This window comes from Ailuropoda melanoleuca, chromosome 5 (genome assembly GCF_002007445.2).
Source record: "Ailuropoda melanoleuca isolate Jingjing chromosome 5, ASM200744v2, whole genome shotgun sequence".
Taxonomy (NCBI): Eukaryota; Metazoa; Chordata; class Mammalia; order Carnivora; family Ursidae; genus Ailuropoda; species Ailuropoda melanoleuca.
The window spans coordinates 32,975,629-32,994,787 of NC_048222.1; the positions used below are offsets into that span (position 1 = coordinate 32,975,629).

Consider the following 19,159-nt stretch of genomic DNA (forward strand, 5'->3'; position numbering starts at 1 on the left):
TGAATACATACACATCTATGAGCTACCAAATATGAACTGTATAATTTTGGTGATTCTATATACATGATAAGTGCTTTTATATTTGCATTTGAAACTACCATTACACAACATAAAGATGAATGATAAAATATGTGCTAATAATTTCAAAGTTTAGTTTTTCTTTACTTAGAATGACATTAAACAGCCAGTAAAAACACCATGCCACCTTAGATGCGCCATGGCTTAGGGAGCGACAGTGGCTCCCGCTGGGCCTGAGCATCGCCAGCCCCTCCCTCAGGAGACTGCTGTGGCCTGCCTCCCTCTGCTCCTCAGTAACCCTGGGCCACCGAAAGGCCATGGTCCCAAATGTGTTGGAGTAGATGCAACAGGACTCGGTGGAGACCGTGACTCAGGTGTTGGAGAAATTTAACTTAGAGAAGGCCGCAGCGGCCCATGTGAAGAAGGAGTGTGGTGAGGAATACAACCCTGGGCGCCTGTGTGGTGCCGTCAGTTGGGTATCAGACTCTTGGTTTCGGCTCATGATCTCAGGGGCCTGGGTTCGAGCCTACGTCGGGCTCTGCGCTTGGTGGGGAGTCTGCTTTGGATTCTCTCTCTCTCCCCCTTTGTGCTCCTCCCCCTGCCCCACCCCACTCATGCTCCCTCCCTCTCAAATAAATAAATAAAATCTAAAAAAACCCCAGCAGTACTACCCCACCTGGCACTGCAGGGTGGGGAGGAACCTGGGTAGTTCTGTGATGCAGGAACCAAACCCTTCAGCTGCTTCTGCCTGGGCCAAGTGGCCACTTGTCTGTTCAAATCTGGGGCCTGTGTCACACACCCAGTGATCCACCCCAAAACAAAGACTGCAGCCTAAATTCCAAGCACCGGAGACTGAAATCTTCAGCAATGTCTCAGGGAACACCTCAGTCTTTGAATCTTTATTGTGTTGTTTGTACAGGGCATTCTCTGTATGAATTTGTTATAGTTATAAAACAATTAGCAAAACACCTTACAGTTTTATTTATTTTCTATTCCGTACCTCTGCCCCATGTTTATTCTCCTCAAAATCCATTCCTTTCAAAAAAATAAATCTGTTGTTGAAAACCAAAAACAAAAAAACACAGGCCAAGTGGAAAGATTGCAAAGGAAAGGAAAAAAAATTTTTAAATGCCTTTTTAAAGAAGACATGCAAATGGCCACGGACCTACGAAAAATGCTCCATATCACTAATTATCAGGGAAATGCAAATGAAAACCACAGTATGATATCACCTCACACCTGTCAGAATGGCTAGAATCAAAAAGATAAGAAACAACAAGTGTTAGTGAGGATGTGGAGAAAAAGGAACCCTTCACTGTTGGTGGGAATGCAAGGTGGTGCGGCCACTGTGGAAAACAGTATAGGGGTTCCTCAAAAAATTAAAAATACAACTACCTAGGATCCAGTAATTCCACTGGTGGGTATTTACCCAAAGAAAATGAAAACACTAATTTGAAAAGACATATGCACCCCTATGTTCACTGCAACATTATTTACAATAGCTGAGATATGGAAACAATCCAACTATCCACCAACAGATGACTGGATAAAGAAGATGTGGTGTATACATACAATGGAATATCACTCAGCCACAAAAAGAATGAGATCTTGCCATTTACAACAACATGGACGAACCTAGAGGGTATAATGCTAAGTCAAATAAGTCAGAGAAAGACAAATACCGTATGATTTCATTCATCTGTGGAATTTAAGAAACAAAACAAATGAACAAAGTGCCTTGAAAAAAGGGACAAAAAATAGACTTATACAGAGGACAAACTGGTGGTTGCCAGAGTGGAGGAGGACGGAGGGGTGAATGAAATAAATAAAGGGGATTAAGAGTACACTTAACGTGATGAACACTGAGTAATGTATAGAAAGAGAAAAGGGAAAAAAAGCACCTTTAATGGCATTCTGCCTACTCTTTGAACAAGGGGTTCCATGTTTTCATTTTGCATTCTGCCCTGCAAATTATATAGCTGGCCCTGGGAATTATAATGGGTATTTTTTGCTTTTTGTTTGTTTTAGGCTTTATTGGAATCACCTCTAATTAAACCTCACTATGTATATATGGGTCATTACAGAATTGTTATTGATAGTAAAAGACTGGAAACACTAATATCCATCAAAGGGGACTGTTTAAATAAGTTACAGCACCTCTATTCAATGGAATACTGCACAAATGTAAAAATAAAAAGCATGAGAAAGCTCTATATGTACTGGTAAGGGAAGATCGCTAAGAAACACTAATTGAAAAAGAAATGTGTGAATATGTGCTATGATTTTTAATGGAAAGGGGTGAAATAAGAATATATATTTGTATTTTCTATTTAAAATATTAAATTAAAAAATTACCTACCAGGTTTTGGCGTGGAGGCTTGGGGTACTAAGTTAGGGACTAGACCAACAAAATTAGACTTTCTAACCCTTTAGCCACTGGAACATCCTTCACAGTGCCAGAGAAACATCTTGCCTATTCATAACATGACTATTCATCATGCCAGTCTGAGGCAGAACCATGGTTTGTGAGAAAGTGATACTGTTGCATAATATTGGATATATGCTCCATGATGTCTCATTTAAACATAAGTTGCTGTGCAAATTTCCATTTACCTGGGCACGCACATACACCCCCTCCCCATACCACGGTTATAACAAGGGGATATATTAAGTAGGATCCAAAAAAATCAATCTTATAAAATGTAGAAGCAAATTCTGTAAAATTAGAGCAATAAAAATCTTTTTAGGGTATTTTTATTCCCAAACAAAACGACCAGAACAAAAATACAAACAGAAAAAAAAAAAAGGAATAAAGGAAAATGAAACGTAAACGTACACAAAGGACCACACAGTAGACTGAGAATCCTATGATGTGAGCAAGTTGCTTTCCAATCGTCCCCTCACCCTGCCCCCAACATAAGAACTGGAGCCCATTCCTATTGGCGAACACAGGCTCCCTAGGGTAGGAGGCAAACTGTCTAATAGTCTGTATGCGTTACTGTGGGGCATTTACTTTATCCGAATTGTTGTAAAACTCTTAAGATCCTGTTAAGAAGATAGTGCTTAACCTTCTTCTCAGGAAGAGGGAGAGACCACTGCTAACTTTACGCTTACTCTAACCGCCCCACCTCCCATGCAAGGTAGTTCACTGGAATAGGCACTGGTTTTGGAGTAGGTCAGAGATAAACAGGCCTTTGCACACGCTGACCATTTGCTATGCTTCTCCCCTGACCCTCCACTTTTTCTGCCTTTGCTCAAGGGCTGGCCCATTCATCGCCTCCACTGGGGGTCTTTCCTGACACCATCCCGAACTCAGGTTAGGTGCCCCCATTTCAGTGTTCCTATAGCATCTGCTGCAATCTCCCAACAGATGACCTATTCTACTGTGTTGTCACCTTCTATTTAAGTGTCTTTCTCCTCCATTAGCTCATAGGACCCTCCAAGGCAGAAACCACACCTCTGTATCTTTCAATCCCCAGTGCTTAAGATACACTTGGCAGCCTCTTAATAAATGTCTGCTTAATGCCAAGTAATTTACAGTAGATAAAGAAGTTAAGCTTCACTGACAATTAGAACCGGCCTTAGTATCTGGTTAGAGAAAAAGGCTGGGAAAAGCATAGCCTCTTGGTCTAGACTAGTCCAGACTCAGTAGTGTCATTTTAGGAAACCATCTGCATTAAGGTCTTTAGGGCCCCTCTGCCACTCCAGCAAGTTTATTTCTGCCTCATTCTAACACCTTCATCCCCTAGTGAACCGCCCCTCCTACCCCCAAATCTCTGTTTTTGCTCCAGAGGACTACTTATTTTTTAAACACAGTTGCAAAGCACAGAAGTCATATCCTTAGTTCAGTGGATGCCAAAAGCCCTTCACAGCACAGATTTCTAACTGTTTATTTCCCCGGGAACTTTACTGAATTCTAAACACACTGCTACAATTTCAAAATACTTTTAGATGACAGTAGCAACTTCAGGCCACCAATTTCCATTTTCTGCTTCCAGCTCTTCTGAGGGGACAAAGTACCCACCATTTTGTTGCTATGTAAATTGGCACTTCTGTAATAGTTAACTGAATTCTTCAAGGCCCAGCTCAAAATACCATTCTTCATGAAGTCTTATCTGACTAGGCAAGAAATATGTTCATTCCTTCATAGCCCAACTAAATATTTTACCTCTCCACTCTGTTTGTGCCTTCGGTCTGCTGTTCTCCACTCCACATGTCTGCCCGATGTGTTTCTGCAGCTACTCTGAGCCAGAGGGTAAGTTCCCTGCTGTCTGGAGCCCCTTTTGTAACTTTCTGTCTTTGCATCAGTCTGTGTGTCTGCTTTCAGCTCCATTCCCTCCTTTCTTCTGCACTGTATCTTGGAGGCTAAAGCTCCCCAAACCCCATTTCCCAAGCTTGCCAGCTTGGTTTTTGGTGAAGTTCTGCCAGTAGAAGAAACTCGTGAGAGACTGGAAGATGGAAACATTTCTTTTCTATCTGTTTCTGGTGGCAGATGAACACAGGCTCTAGTGTTTCCTTCAGACAGCCCAGTCTATGGGGGCAGCCGCAGTGAGTATTCCCAGAGCGTCAGCAACAGAATTCCTAGGCTTGTGCTGCCTATTTTGGTTGCCCTACCTCAATTACTAACAAGAAACTAGACCAAAAAAGCCACAAGTCTTTATGGATCCATCCTGGCAGACGCAGACGTAACCCTTAAAGGCACAAAGGTGCTAATGGAAGCTTCTTGGTCTTTAAAAGGTTTAAGGAGCCTTGAATTTTGAGCCTAGAGCTCCATGCTCTAGCTTACTATCTCTTAAGCCGCAGTAGAGTCAAGAACAAGGATGGAGAGGGACTTGGGAGAGCTTATGTTTTCCAGAAGAATCAGGAGACCTTAAGAAGGGAAACCAGACACATGTAATGCTAAATACCACACTCTAATATCAGTGCAAAGTGTTTACTGCCCCCCCAAGTCTCACTAAAGCATCTTCCATATTCATCTACAAGACTCATAAGAAGAGGAGAGCTATTTAAAAAAGAAAAAAATGCAAATGGCCCTTAAACATATGAAAAGATGCTCAATTTCTCTCACAAGAGAAACGCAGTTAAAACTGCACTGAGATACGATTTCTCACCTATCAAACTGGCAAAAATCCGGAAGTTTGACAATATGCTCCACTGGCAAGGCTGTGGGGAAAGTCATTATCCTATATTGCCAGTGAGAATTTCAAAATGGTATAATCCCTATGGAGGTGAGTTTGGCAACATCTAGCAAAATTACACATGCATTTACCTTCTGACCAGGTAACCCCTTTCTAGGAATCTATCCCAAAGATAAAGTAGGAAAAATAGGAAAAGACTTATGCACAAGGCAACAGCACAATTTGTAGGAGCAGAAGACTGAAAGCAATCCAAATGGTTCATCAAGAGAGAAGTGATTGAATAAATAAACCACAGTACATCTATTCTAATGAGTACCAAGCAGCTAGAAAAAAGGAATGCATAATATCCTTCTAGATAGCTAGGTCTAGGAGAAGTGTTAAGAACAAAAAGGCAAGGTATAGAAATAAAGTATGTATAGCATATAGTATGGTACCAATTATTCAGGAATATTGAGGAGGCTAGAAAATAGAAGTTATATATAATATAATATAATATAATATAATATAATATAATATAATATAATATAATATAATATATATTTACTTATTTTTCATTATTTAAAATAGAAGGCTAACCCAAAAAACTAAGAAAAGAGATCACCTATAGGAGTAGAGAGGACAGGAATAGAAGCTGGATTTCTCTAAATAAAGTTCTTTTGTAGATTTGATTTTGTAACCACATCTATATTTTATATAGTTATAAAACAAAAAAATCTTTAAAGGTAATCTCCAAACACTGAAAGCAAAATGGAGTAAATGAATCCAACTGTAAACCCACGTAGTAGCATGACCACATAGAATTATTTTAGATGATTTTATAACACAGTAATTTTAATATATATGTCTAGTGGGATATACCCTAACGACCCCAAAAATAACTGCAAAAATCTTAAACTATTTTCAGTAACCATATGGTAGCACTGATACTGTAATTCTGAGACTATTTTGTATGTACCGGGGACAAAGCAAAGGAGTTATTGTGCCGTATCACTGGTCACCAAGATTTTTAGTATAGGAAAAAGGAGCTGCAAGGTCAAAGGCTAAACAAAAACTCTGTGTACTGAATTTTAATTGAAGTGTCAGCGTGTACTCATGACATATTTCATCTGTTAAATATAGGATAAATAAATAAATAAGTAAATGTGCCCGTATTTCCTAGTTCTGTCCACCAGAAAGGCCCAGAAATAGTGACCAACCCAGTAGCAAGTGCTTCCACAGACATTTTCAAATGTTATTCCCCACTGAAAGGAACCAGGGCTCTTTGAAGAACCGGCTGGTTGCAGCTTGGGGAGGTAACTATACGAAATGAACCTGGCATGTCATGTCATGCCAGAAATCAAGGAAGTGTTAAGGACTACGCAGGTCATGTCAGAAGGACTCAAGAGCCAGTATGAAGAGGCTAAAGACTGGGGACAATTTGAATGTCAATAATAACAACTGCAAGTGATTAAAATGTGTCCAATTTGTTTAGTCCCAGAAATTGAAAGTGGTATATACTCCTCTCCCTTCCCCTCCAAATAGTCCCCAAACAAATCTCACTGGTCACCGGTGGAGGATGCTGAGTAAACTACCTCTTTATTTGAAGATGGTAAAAATCCTTCTATTCCCTGGCAAAGCGCATCTCAGGATTATCAAATGAGTGTTGAAGAAATTTTTCTAGCTACTAAATAAAGAATGATACAATTTGAAAATAATGATTTTGCAATCCCAAATTATGAAATAATGAATCTAGGAAATAATCCGAATGAATGGCAATATCCAAAAGAGAGAGATAACTGAAGATTTTCTGTGACTACCACCTATGGAACATTTTCGCAAAAAACAAAAACAAAACAAAAAACCCCCCAGAACTTGAACTGGATTGAATCAGAATCTATCTAACTACCAAGTTACAAAAACTACAACAGAGAAACATGTTAAATGTTACCATGGGGATTTAATCACCCAAATTTAGGCTGTTAGAAACGCTATAGGACAAAAATCAAATAGTTTCTTCAACAAATTATAATTAGAGAGAGGAGAAAAAAGAGAGAGACAGAGATAGACATGTGGAAGGGAACCTACGGATTTAAAGAGATTTAAAAGTCATAATGACTATTGATAGTATGGACCTTGTCTGAATTCTGGTTTAAACAACCTGTAAAAACACATAAACTCATTCCAGACTTTGATCCAATTAGGGACATCTGAACACTGACTGTATATTTAATTTTTTAAAAAGATTTACTTATTTATTTGAGGGAGAGAATAAACAGGGGGGAGCGGCAGAGGCAGAGGGAGAAGCAGACTCCCCGCTGAGCAGGGAGCCTTATGCGGGACTCAATCCCAGGACCCTGGGATCATGACCTGAGCAGAAGGCAGATGCTTAACTGACTGAGCCACCCAGGCACCTCTGATTGGATATTTAATATCCATAAAAAAATTACACTTCAATTTTGGGGTATTATAATGATATTGTCATTATGGCTGTAAAAGGGAGTCTTACTTTTAGACATACATAATGAAAATATTTATGGATAAGATGATAAAATTATCATCGGGGATTGGTGTCAAAATAATCTGATAGGGAAGAAGTGGGTAGCATATGGATTAAATAGGTTGTCTGTGAGTTCTTTAAGCTGCGTGGTGGGTACTAATCCTTCTACCTGAATAACTGGGTGTTCGAAGAAGTGAATTTAAATACAAGATTAAATGAAAGGAAGCTTGGCAATTATTCTGAAAAACTGCAAGGACTTGGCAAATGTCATGCGTGTGTCACAAGGTGGAATGCCAAGGCAGAGCAAACGCATTCTGTGGGAGATCGAATGTTTATAAAATAGCGGTCATATCTCTTCTAATTACTCCTTCCATGCCTCACTGGTAAGACAGGTTAGCGATTCCCACAAAGGCCTCCTAACAAAGAGGAGACGGTCATGACAGGCTGGCTCTCCCAGGTGAGAACACACCCCAACATGATCCAGAAGCAGCCGCCAAATGAGAAGGGGCTGTGGTAGCAGCAGCAGATGAGGTGGGAGAAGCACTGTGGGGAGAGGCTAACACCCAGGTCTGCTCGGTGTGGTTGCGGGGAGGGCCCATTCCCATGGATATATGAGGCCACAGGGTTCCAAGGCTCCCCCATGAATCTGTACAAGCAAAGATACATGAAGAATGACATGCTGTCAACAAAAATGGGAAAGAAACCCTTTGACGGGAAAGAAGACTAAGATCTTACAAAGCTTATTTTTCCTGGCATCGTTATACATTGTCAGTAGTAACATTAAAATCTCATTTTAAAAAAAACCCAATACAAATATTTTTAAAGTAATTCTGAGGCCCGTAAGGAGAGTATTGCTGAAATGAGAGTAGCCGGAACTCTGAAACAAAGAGCAGGAGCTGTGAAAGAGAGAAGTTCTGAATCTTAAAACATAAAAGTAGAGTTGATACCCTACTAGCTATTCATGATGGCGTTATTTTACTTTTTTACTTTTTGTCCCCATGAAAACCTGGAGTGTCTATCAGTGCTTCTCAAGGAAGGAGTGCATATTTCACAAGGCACAGAAAGGAGTTAAGTGCTACAATTTAAAGGCGACTCCAAGTGATTCTGAGGTACAAGGTGCCCCCAATTAGAGGACCACTCCCTTCTTGGAGGTCCCTGTAGGGTGGCTGGCTGACGCCTGTGTGCAGCCAAAATGCATGAGATCAACAGTATGGAAAGCTGGCCATTGCTATTTCAAATACCCCTTGAAACTAAGCAGAGCTGCCATGTCAGACAGAGGATAATGAAATCCCCCTGGGCTCCTCCATGACTCACACCACCTCCCTGTCTGCCCAGTGTGGGGACAGCTTTGAGCTGTGAAGATGGTAGGAGGAGGGCACCAGAGGGGATCCCGCTTCAGGCCATCTCCCAACAAGTACACATACGTACCCGCCAGCCGGCCCCACTGCCCCCATTCAGTTGAGGGACAATGACAGGCAGATGACTGCAGTGCTCTTTGCAGTCAAACTTGTGAGCATCCCAGAAAAGGGCTCAAAAAAAAGTGTTTGACCAGAAACCAAACACTTCCTGCAGCTCTGCAATCTTCTGTCATCCCCTGACATGCCCGAGACCATTATGGCTTCTGATAATGCTGACGAGTTCACTTTGGACAAAAAATGCAGACCAGCAACAGCATCCCTCACCACAACAGATCCTGAGTTTCACCCTGTAATGGCTTCTCAGGTTAAACAGACCTGTTTCTTGGATAGTTACAGTGTCCACAAACCTGTTCTTCCTCCAATGAGAAGGGGACACGGACGGAAGTATATGGTGCCTGCTGTGTGGCAGGTTCAAGAATGCGGTGCATGCTGGGCTGACATGAATTGCCGAATGGCACTCGGGCTGTGACTGTGAAGGTGGCTGGGTTCAGAGCTTCCTCAGTAAGGACACCCCTAACTACACAATCACATACACAGTGGGGCCTATGGTCTATAACAGAGCATGGGTAGCCGGTGGAAAGATGTATCCTCCCTGCAACCATCTATCGCCACAATTCCACACAGCCCACGGAATTAAAAGCCTTGATAATATCAGGTGATGCTTCAGCTGTGTTAACTCTCAAATTGCTTCAAAGTCACAACAATGAGTAACATTTATATTTAATGGCAAAAGTTATAGCCATAACAAGGGTAAAACCAAATTATTTATTTTAGCTGAGCTCTAACATTTCTCTGTACATTAAAATAATGGCTACTCCTGCCACTTGACTAACATTATTCTTCCAAATTTCCCTAAGTAAAGGATTACCTTTAGGACACAGCGGGTCTTAAGGACACTTACACTTATGACTGTCCCAAGAATTAGTAAACACCGGCAAGTTACACTCATCTTTCCCATTCTAGTCATCACCGTGTTCCTAGGACATGTGTCAATATGCTATGTGTCCCAGCATGGAGGGGACCTCGGAAGGAGAGGGGAGATGGATCCCTTCATAAAGGCGAAGAATCTGTCTTAGGTGTACCCAGGCAGGGGCACCTGAACATACAGAGTCCCTTTTCAAAGAAGCTGCAGTAGAGACAGATTCAAGGATCCAGTCAGTCAAACTAGGATCTTTGCAGGAGGTGTGTAAAAAGCCATGGGCACAGCTGGGTGGGAAAAGCCAGACCCAGAGCCTGGGTCTATCCAGAATGTCAAGACCCAGGCTCTACTCCACACAATGCCAGACTAAATATTACCTAAAACAAAACACAACACAACAGAAAACAACCAAATAACAACTAAACCAAAATGAAAAATACTCTTCTGAGAGATCAGTCAGACAGTATTTCCCACAAGATAACTTGACTTTCACAATGACAATTCAGTTATTCTGGTCTTATTTAAATTATAGGCATGTTTTCTTGAGGCAAACTTGGCTAAACAGTGCAAATATGGACTTATGTGTCCGTGAAAAGGAGATAGTCTCATAGCGAGCACACCGTTCATATCCAATTAAAGGCCAAAATACCTCCACAGCCTTGGAAAGCATGAGTGTTGGATCAATATTCTACAGACTTGTTCCCTGATCTCACCTACCATTAAATATAGAAAAGCCTTTGGTGTAAAACGCTTTGCCAGACTCTCATAAGCATTCCCCATATATCAAATCTAAATGCATCACTAGGAAATTTTCAATTCTTAACTCCTAGTGTAATATTTATAGTCTTTTATGTTTACTAGAATTATTATTTTGACTACTTCTAAAACTATAAGACTTCCCCTATGTCACTCATCCATAAGGCATTCAAATCAACCAGTTCTTAGTCAAAGCTGATTAAGAGGTGGGTTAAGATGAGTTAATGAGCTAGCAAAATATTTGAAGATAAAATACCTAAGTGTATATAAAAAACATAATTGCAATACTTACCTATCAGCCCCTTCTCAAGAGTGAAGGTTTTGTTTGTAAACATACATTCAAAAGCCACAATGTGAAAAATCTTGTTCACTGTGTTGTGAGTCCCAACTATTCGAATATACCTGGGGGTAAAAAGATAATTTGTTGAAGAAAACAAGCTTCCATCACAACCAATCCAAAGACAACAGAATAAGATACATTGTGTAAAGTTACAGTGTACCAGGGCATGGACTAAAGGAGACTTTGAACTTGACTACAGACCCTCTGCCTGCTCCTTAGGGCTAGCTCCGACTGAGCCTAGAAAAATTACAGCCAAATTAGGGAGCTACCACTTTCCGGAGAATTAAGCAGAACTTAAGATTTGATTTACCTAGAAAATCAAACCAGGTACCGTTGAAGCTCAATCCCTGAATGTCAGTGTAATTATATGTCCATGAGACATTCACGCTGGAGAATCACGGCTTCTGTCTTCACCTTGTGGTTAGGGAAGTGCCTGTGCACAGGTGCACAAACACTTGCCAAATCAAATGTTTTCCAACTCAAGGAAAGATTTCATCCATTGGAGACAAACGCATGAAATCAATACTGTCTTCTTGTTTAACAGAAAAATCCACAGGAACTACTAAAAACCACTCACATTTTTTTATACTTCAACACTGCTCCTAAATCCTTGCAGAAAGTTAACCCTATATACTTACGCCAGCCCCCCCTACCCCCCCCACCCCCAACTTGACTGCCGGGAAGCCTTCTCCTGACCAGAGGAAATGATCTGCGGGGGTGACCCAGCCTGCTCTGCAGCCTCCCTCCTGGCCACACGGCTCTGGCGTCTGCACACAGTGCAGAGCTGCACAGGGCAGGTCTTGAGCATTCCGGCCTATTCGCCCTCTCTTTCTCCCTGGAGGCTTCACCTCCCATGAACAAGCATTAACCTTGGAGTGACTTGTTCCTTTCACTCTCCAAAGGGACCTGACCATTCACAGGTTAATGAACAGACAAACTCATTTTTCTGAGTGTCACACAAATCGCTGGGGAATGTGCCACACACTGTCTTACTGGGATTCAAAGGAAGAACCAGGAAAAAGAACTAGATTAAGTTCTCCCAATTATGAGCTATGCGCTCTGAAGGATGGGGCATATTAAATGAACACATTTCAATTAGGAGATGACAGACCGGGCAAGGTTTTAGTAATATCCTTCCTCTGCTGTGTAAAACAACCTTCGACTTCGATGATATAATTTTACTTCAGAGTTAATCGCTGTTCACTAATTCGGTAATTCCCTTACATTTCTCATCACTCCAAGTTAACTGTGTAATGTAAATGCCAATTAAAAAAAATTCACATTAAGGAGACTATATTTGGGGTTTTTATATCATGAGCTATTTTCCCTCCTGTTCCTTCAAGCACGAATCTCACGGCATTCCCAGTGCAACTCATTTAGCCATCTGCTCCTTGACATGAGCTGGTCACTCATCTTCATAACCAATCTAAATGCTATCTCCTGGGCTGGCTGTCCAATGTGCCCGTGCCCACTGCAGGGAAACACCATTCTTCCTGTACGGAGAGCCAGGGCGACGGCTGCGCTCATCAGAGCCCTCTGGTTAAGCAGGAGGTTGGCCCTGAGCTGTCCTCTCGAGCCCTTGAGGCAGACAGAAGGTACTGATGATACTGTGTCTGGGTGGGTAGGTGGGGTTCAAGTAAAATAAGTTCTAAATGGTTTGCGTGGAACAGGAATCGTGTAGTTCTTTACCACTGGCGGGGGACAGTCTCTATAGACTTTCTGGAAGGGAAGGGGTGTGTTAAGCCTGGCACATTGGCCTGAATCTAATTTTGTCCATTTCCTTAAACCCACAGCAACTCAACCAGCATAGCATTTTCAACTGCTCATGGCCGTGACAGCCTGAGTGTTGCTGTCTGTAACCTTGGAGGGAATGGAGGGAATGTGGTTTGGGGAATTCGATCAGATCATTTTCCTGTTCCCTAGGTCGAGTCTCCACCAAAGGAGACGCAACTCTCCTAATACCGTATTAGGTAGAGGAGCCAGGAAGTGACTGATAGGGCCCTTCCCCATTGGCAGTGCTTAAGATTAAGAATCCGGGCTGACCTAAGGGGAGGCAGTCATGTTGCCTTCCTCCTTTTCTTCCTTTTTATTAAAAAAAAACCTATGGAAGGAGGTTTTCCAACTTTAGATAACAGTCATTTCCCAAATTTAACCCTGGTGCAAATGTCAAAAATGGGAGAAAATATGCAACCTTTCTCTCCTTCATCCCCCAATTATAAGAAGCCGAAAACAGAAAACTGTACTGGAATACATTTTACAGCCTTAATGATAGTACTTGTGATAACAAACAAGATAATATATATGGTTGGAAAAGCACTGAGATGCCTCCAGATAAAAAGTTCTCTATAAATGAAGATAATGTTATCTCTGCTGCATAATCCTGAGGTCAAATTAGCAATTTGCCACTGTACATCACACTTCTTGATTAGCCCGTTACACGTAAATGCTCATAACAAGTTTAATTATTCTGGTTCTACAATACTTTCTAAGTCTCCACAAAATTACAGCATAATTTACAAAAATGGCATGAAGTCCTTATTCAAATACACATTCTAAAAAACTGGTACCAAAGTCACAAGAAAGACACCATGCTCCTCTTGCCCAGCAAGGAATGCTTTAGCACAGGACTCCGTTCTTTACTAGAGATCTGCACTGGAAGTAGAAAACAGGCTTCCACTAATCCCCCAGCTTCAGTGGCCAGTAGGGGAACCTGGAGTTCTACACCAAGAACTCAGAGGCCGGGACCCATGAGTGGTGGCTAGAAGGCGAGGGGCCAGCACGGACTCCTCCCTGACGAAGAGAGGGGTTCTCTCACAATGGAGCATCCCTGAGGCAGAAGAGAAGTTTTTATTACCCAAGCTATTGAAAGTCCAAGGGATGGGGATGGGAAGAGGGTCCTCTTTCTCTTTTTCACTCTTTTNACTCTTTTTTTTTTTTTTTTTTTTTAAAAACAAAGCAACACTCACTTCTGGGTCATAACACCTAAACAGGAGTAGATCTTACATTTTCTCTGCCAACAAGATTTTGAATAAGGGGAGAGCTTGAGATGAATTTTTTTTTTCTCCTTTCAGCATCATCTCTCCAAAGCACAGTCAGACTCTGATTTAACCTGATAATAAGGGCAGTGGCAGCTAGTGACTTCATCAGTGTGCAGAGAGGGGCACTGCTGAAGAATAGAGCAGCTATCCTTTGTTCTCTCTGATCCTCAACAGCAGCTCAGACAGTTGGAAGATAATTAAAACTTAATAAAAACAGCGCTGAGGAAGGCAGCTATGCAACAGATTGGCCATTTCTGAGCGGGATGAATGCTGTCCACATGAGCCCTCTCAGAACCGTCTGTTCCTAATATTCTCCTCCCTTCTCTGTGCTGCCTGTCTTCTCGTCACTGACGGAGCCCCGATCCCGCACACAGTTCACAACAGGATGTTTCAAGGCAGAAGTTTCCAGGAGCTATAATATTGTGGGTGAAAAGAGATTCTGTCTTCTTTAATGAAATGAAATCCGAAACCTCCAAGGATAGCACTCTAAAATTGAAAGGCATGACAGAGTTTTGAAGAGCGTGCTTTAGAGGCTAACAGAACCAGGTGTGTCACCCAGCCCCGTCACTTTAAATTAGCTCTGTCACTTTGGACCAAAAAAACCCACCTTAAACCTTTCAAACCTCAGTTTTCTTCTCTATAAAATGAGGTCAATAACACAAACCTTGTCAGATATTTAGATGAGATAAGAATTTAGTGTTTAATGCAGTGCTTGGCAGAGGAGGATATGATTAAATAGAAATCCAAGGAGTAGGTCACCGGGTGCAAAATTTCTTTGGTTGGACTTCAAGAATGCCAGTTGTCTGGAAGAGTATTCCTAACTGTAGGTGTTAAAATGGTGCATCCAGGAGGAGGCAGGCCCACCCAGGGGCAGACTTCAAGAACACAGGCAGGGTCTTGTCCTTCCTCTTCGAAAACGACAGTGGAGGCACTATGCCCACAGAAGGAGACTACATTCCACCTGCAGGTTCCCTGGCTCTATGGTATTTCCTTCTTTAAGCTTCTAAGCTCTAGAAAAGTCTATTTAAAATGTTCTTGACCTGACTCAGCTATACATGAAGAAGCAAGGAAAGATCTTTCGCCCATATTTGGTCTAGATACCCATACCCACAGAGGAGTGTCTTTTTTTGTGCAAACCCTAGAAGTTTGTAGTTTTAGTTCATCCAGAAAAATATATTAGCATTTTCTAACAGAGAGACATCATAATACTGTGACCTAGAGGAATTTTGCTTTGAAGATGTCATTGCGTTCCCCACCTGTTCTGGGAAATGTATAGATTCCTATCCTTAATCTATCTTTCTGTTATTTCTCGTCGGGATGCTACCAGATTTGATTTCTAAGTCACAGATGACACATTTTTAACATACTAAGGGAAGTACAGAAAAAGGAGAAAATACAAAGAAACAGCAACTTGAACATTCCCACTTTAAACCCTTCGGTATTCTCTAGTCTTTAGTTCTGGTGGACCAGAGTTAACCCTTGACCTTTGCCTCTGGCTACAGGCTCACCCATGTCTGCACTGAGCCGGTTCTACTGCAAGATAAAACTGAATTCAGTAAGAAACATTTAAATGAGCTCTCAAGGGATCAACTTAAGCCTAAATCCATCAGAATTCTATTCTTTGGTAAACAAATTTTTATTCTCAAAGTGAACTTCAACATTCTTGGGTTAAACAGAGACTCCTGAGGAAACTAGATTTAGCCTGAGACTGTGTGCGAGAAGGGCTCCTTAACATTTTGGCTCTTCCTCTGAGGTAGCCAGAGAACTCTGCTGTGGCCAGGTGTGGTCCTCCAGCGAGAACCTTCGCTCCAGCATTTGCCAGGGACTTGAGATGGTGTGGGGTCTGGATTCACTTCCAAGACTTCCTATTTGACTCTTGCTTTCAAGGAGATGCTAAGAATGTACATAAATAATTCTCTGACCCAAGAAGCAGGTAATGTCTGCAGGTCTCGCCAGGATGGTATTTTCTTCCAGTTCTATGTACAGTGTTAGTGCTCTTATAATCACCCGCCGACTGGAGGGGGAAGTGACTTCAGGTCTTGTTGCTAAGGCAGCAAGTGGAAAACAGTTTACTGCCAGAATGACAAAAAGCTTCTAGAAAAAGCAGGTTGCAACAGAAAAGATTTGTTACTCATAGAAAACCTTCCCCCTGGCTGATCTGTGGGGCTATAGATTCTCCTCTACTGACTTCAGCAAAGGGCCCCGCAGCATTTGCTTATTTGGGAGAGGAAGAATTACTGAAAGGTTAAACAGTCTGTGTCTAGAGTTAGCCTAAGAGGCTACTGTCTCAGAGAGCCCCAGTGCTGTCTGACCGTCAGCCCTGCAGAGGGAGCAATCACGTTCCAGCACCTCCACGATTCAAGGGCAAATGAAACAAGTCATCTTGGTTTTCAGAGAAAAGTGAGGCTCTATCGAATCAAGCATGCAGAGGGGATAAGGTGGGTAAATAATTACTAACACATCATAACCCAGTGCTACCAAAATAGCACTTTTCAACATTAGAGATAAATATTTAAGTGTTGTTTTTTATTTGGAGGAAATGTGAATTTTGAACAGTAGGCCTTTTTCCCACCTTTAAATATGTACAACCTATCCTGCCACAATCATATGCCTTCAGCTTATGGAATTACATTTGGAATTAATATTGCAAAAGAACTTAATTATAATATTTACATATATCATAAGAAAATGATATAATCCGTACTGTTTAATTTCCTGATTGCACTTTTATGAGTCAATAGCCCTTGCAGGTATACTGGGGAAATCTGCTATTAATCAAGATTTAATAAACATCCAGTAGGTGCCAGAAATTGTGCTAAATACTGTGAGGAATGGACCCAAAAGATAGGACACACACATTCATCATCAAAGAAGGTTACAGTGAAGTTTAGAAGGCAAGACTAAAACATATTAGCAATAGTGGTGGAGAGAAAAATGTAAGAGCTTCTTATCTATTCACACATGGTGAAGAGGTTAGCCGACTCTTAAAAACACCAAATTCTGCAATATGAACTTTAGAAGTCCTCCCTGTGAACTATTCTTGCTTCAAAGACCAAAACAAAACAAACACGTCTAAAAGAAAAATAATCCTCAACCCCCCATGCACAGATGCATGCACGTATACACACACACACACACACACACACACACACACAAATATTAACTTGTATTTACTATGCGTTAGCTACTGTGGATGGGTGCTGGGATATGGGGTTGAACAGCACACATCAAATCTCTTCCCCATGGAATTTATATTTCAGGTTCAGAGGACAGACAACATATAAAAAAAATCAAATAATATCAAATAATTACTCACTGGTTGGTAGGTGATCTATTTAACACTGAACTTTATAGACAAACTTGCCAAACCGGAAGGACAGACAATAACAAAACCTCTCCCTGCAGGAATAAAAGGGTCAAATGGGAAGGGGCAACACTCAGCCTGAGGACAGGGATACAGTGTCAATGAGTCTGAGATGTAGACACAGTTCACCTATTATAGATATTTAGTAGGATACAGGCAAAAATCTAATTAGTAGGCTTCTTAGGATCTGGAAAGAGAAACTGATATGAATTTCATGGGAAGAAATGTCTTATTTATTTCATGGTTTAGTTTTCTTTTTATCTTTGCTTTTTTTTCAGATTGTAATTTTCAAGGGATTATAAAGAGATGAAATGGGAAATGGAGGATATAAAATGAAAAATGAATAAGGGAGAGAGGGAGGGAGAGAGGGAAAAGAGAGAAGAGGAATAAAGGGGAGAGGGGGAGAGCATGAATATGAATAAACCAACCCCTTCTTCTGTCGGTTATGTGCTAATGTGAACAAATCCCCATATGGGAATACTGTTAACCAATTTTATTACTCAATAAAACATTGAAACCAACACAAAGTATATTTTAAGAAGTAGAACTAAATTACCAGAAGTTCAACATTTGCATTTTTTCATTAACTTTTCTCCTAGCCCAAGATGCTGGGGGCGGGGTAGAGGATTTCACTACTTTTATCTTCTAAATGGCTGCATTATCTTTTTTAGTTTTTCCAATAGGCTGTGCATTCCCATGAATGTAGACAAATGAGTCTAATGGAATAGTGCACTAGAGAAAAAGCAGAAGAAAATTAAATTTGTTAGTTTCTCTATGAATCTGTAAGAACTCATTTGGTGACTATGACCTGTAGCAAGCCTGTTTTAGGATCATGGTGGGTAAGGAAAGATTCTCTTTTTTTAAACCTAAGACTATGGTGGGTATATGCAATTTATTGTAACTTAAAATTTTCAGAGCTGGAGGAGCTCCCCCCTCCCTTGTCCTTTTAGAGTAAAAGATTAAGTAGAGAAGGAAGAGAGGCAAACAGAAGGAGAAGGAATTTGCCTCTCCCCAAAGAAAAATCTAAGCATCCTTCTAAGAATGTAAATATTTGACATACTGAGAAATAAGACAGGAACTGCTCAAGACATTCAGAATAACAGAAGTGAAAACTGAGTCAAAGTCAAGAGAATAATAAAGAGACCACAGGGGTAGGGAAATCACAGATCTTCGGTCTAGACCCTTGAGAAACTAGCACTGGAATTAAAATAAAAGCCACTAACTTCTGAACACATCCCACGTGGTACCCTTTGCATGCATTATTTCATTTAATGGAAAACACATACCCCACACACTCATACCATCAGGCTGGAGATTTCAAAGCTTGACACAATATACGTCCCTCAGAGCCTCTGAATTCTTTACAAGCTATGCAAAGAAACCTGTTTCAGGCAATAATAGCTCCTCAGAGAACTAAGTGAAATGTATGTGGGGAAAACAAACCCAACCCATAAAAGTCCCGCACTTGCCACATAATATCCCCAGCTGCTTCAATGCTCACAGAAAATTTCAGGGAGCCTCCTTTGCCCTTTGAGAAATTCTGGACCTTTACCTAGAGAATATAGATTGGGGGGGGGTGGCAAGGGGAGGGAAGAAAAATCCAGAGATTTCCTTAGCACATTCATTTGAGCATCAGTGTAACTATGTAAAAACCTACCAAGCAGGCGCAGAGTAATCAAAGTAAGTAAAAGT

At 41.1% G+C, this 19,159-nt stretch overlaps 1 protein-coding gene across 7 annotated transcripts in view; it reads right to left on the reverse strand.

Moving 5' to 3' along the window:
* Positions 1-19,159, reverse strand: part of BTBD9 (BTB domain containing 9) — a 402,059-nt gene that overhangs the window by 129,374 nt on the left and 253,526 nt on the right. For all 7 annotated transcript variants that reach the window (XR_004625261.1, XM_011234240.3, XM_011234241.3 and 4 more), the window contains one exon: positions 11,018-11,127. Coding sequence is in view for 6 of the 7 variants with exons in the window: in XM_011234240.3 (XP_011232542.1) it covers positions 11,018-11,127 (110 nt within the window). In the remaining variant the exon portion in view is untranslated. The remainder of the gene's footprint in view (positions 1-11,017; positions 11,128-19,159) is intronic.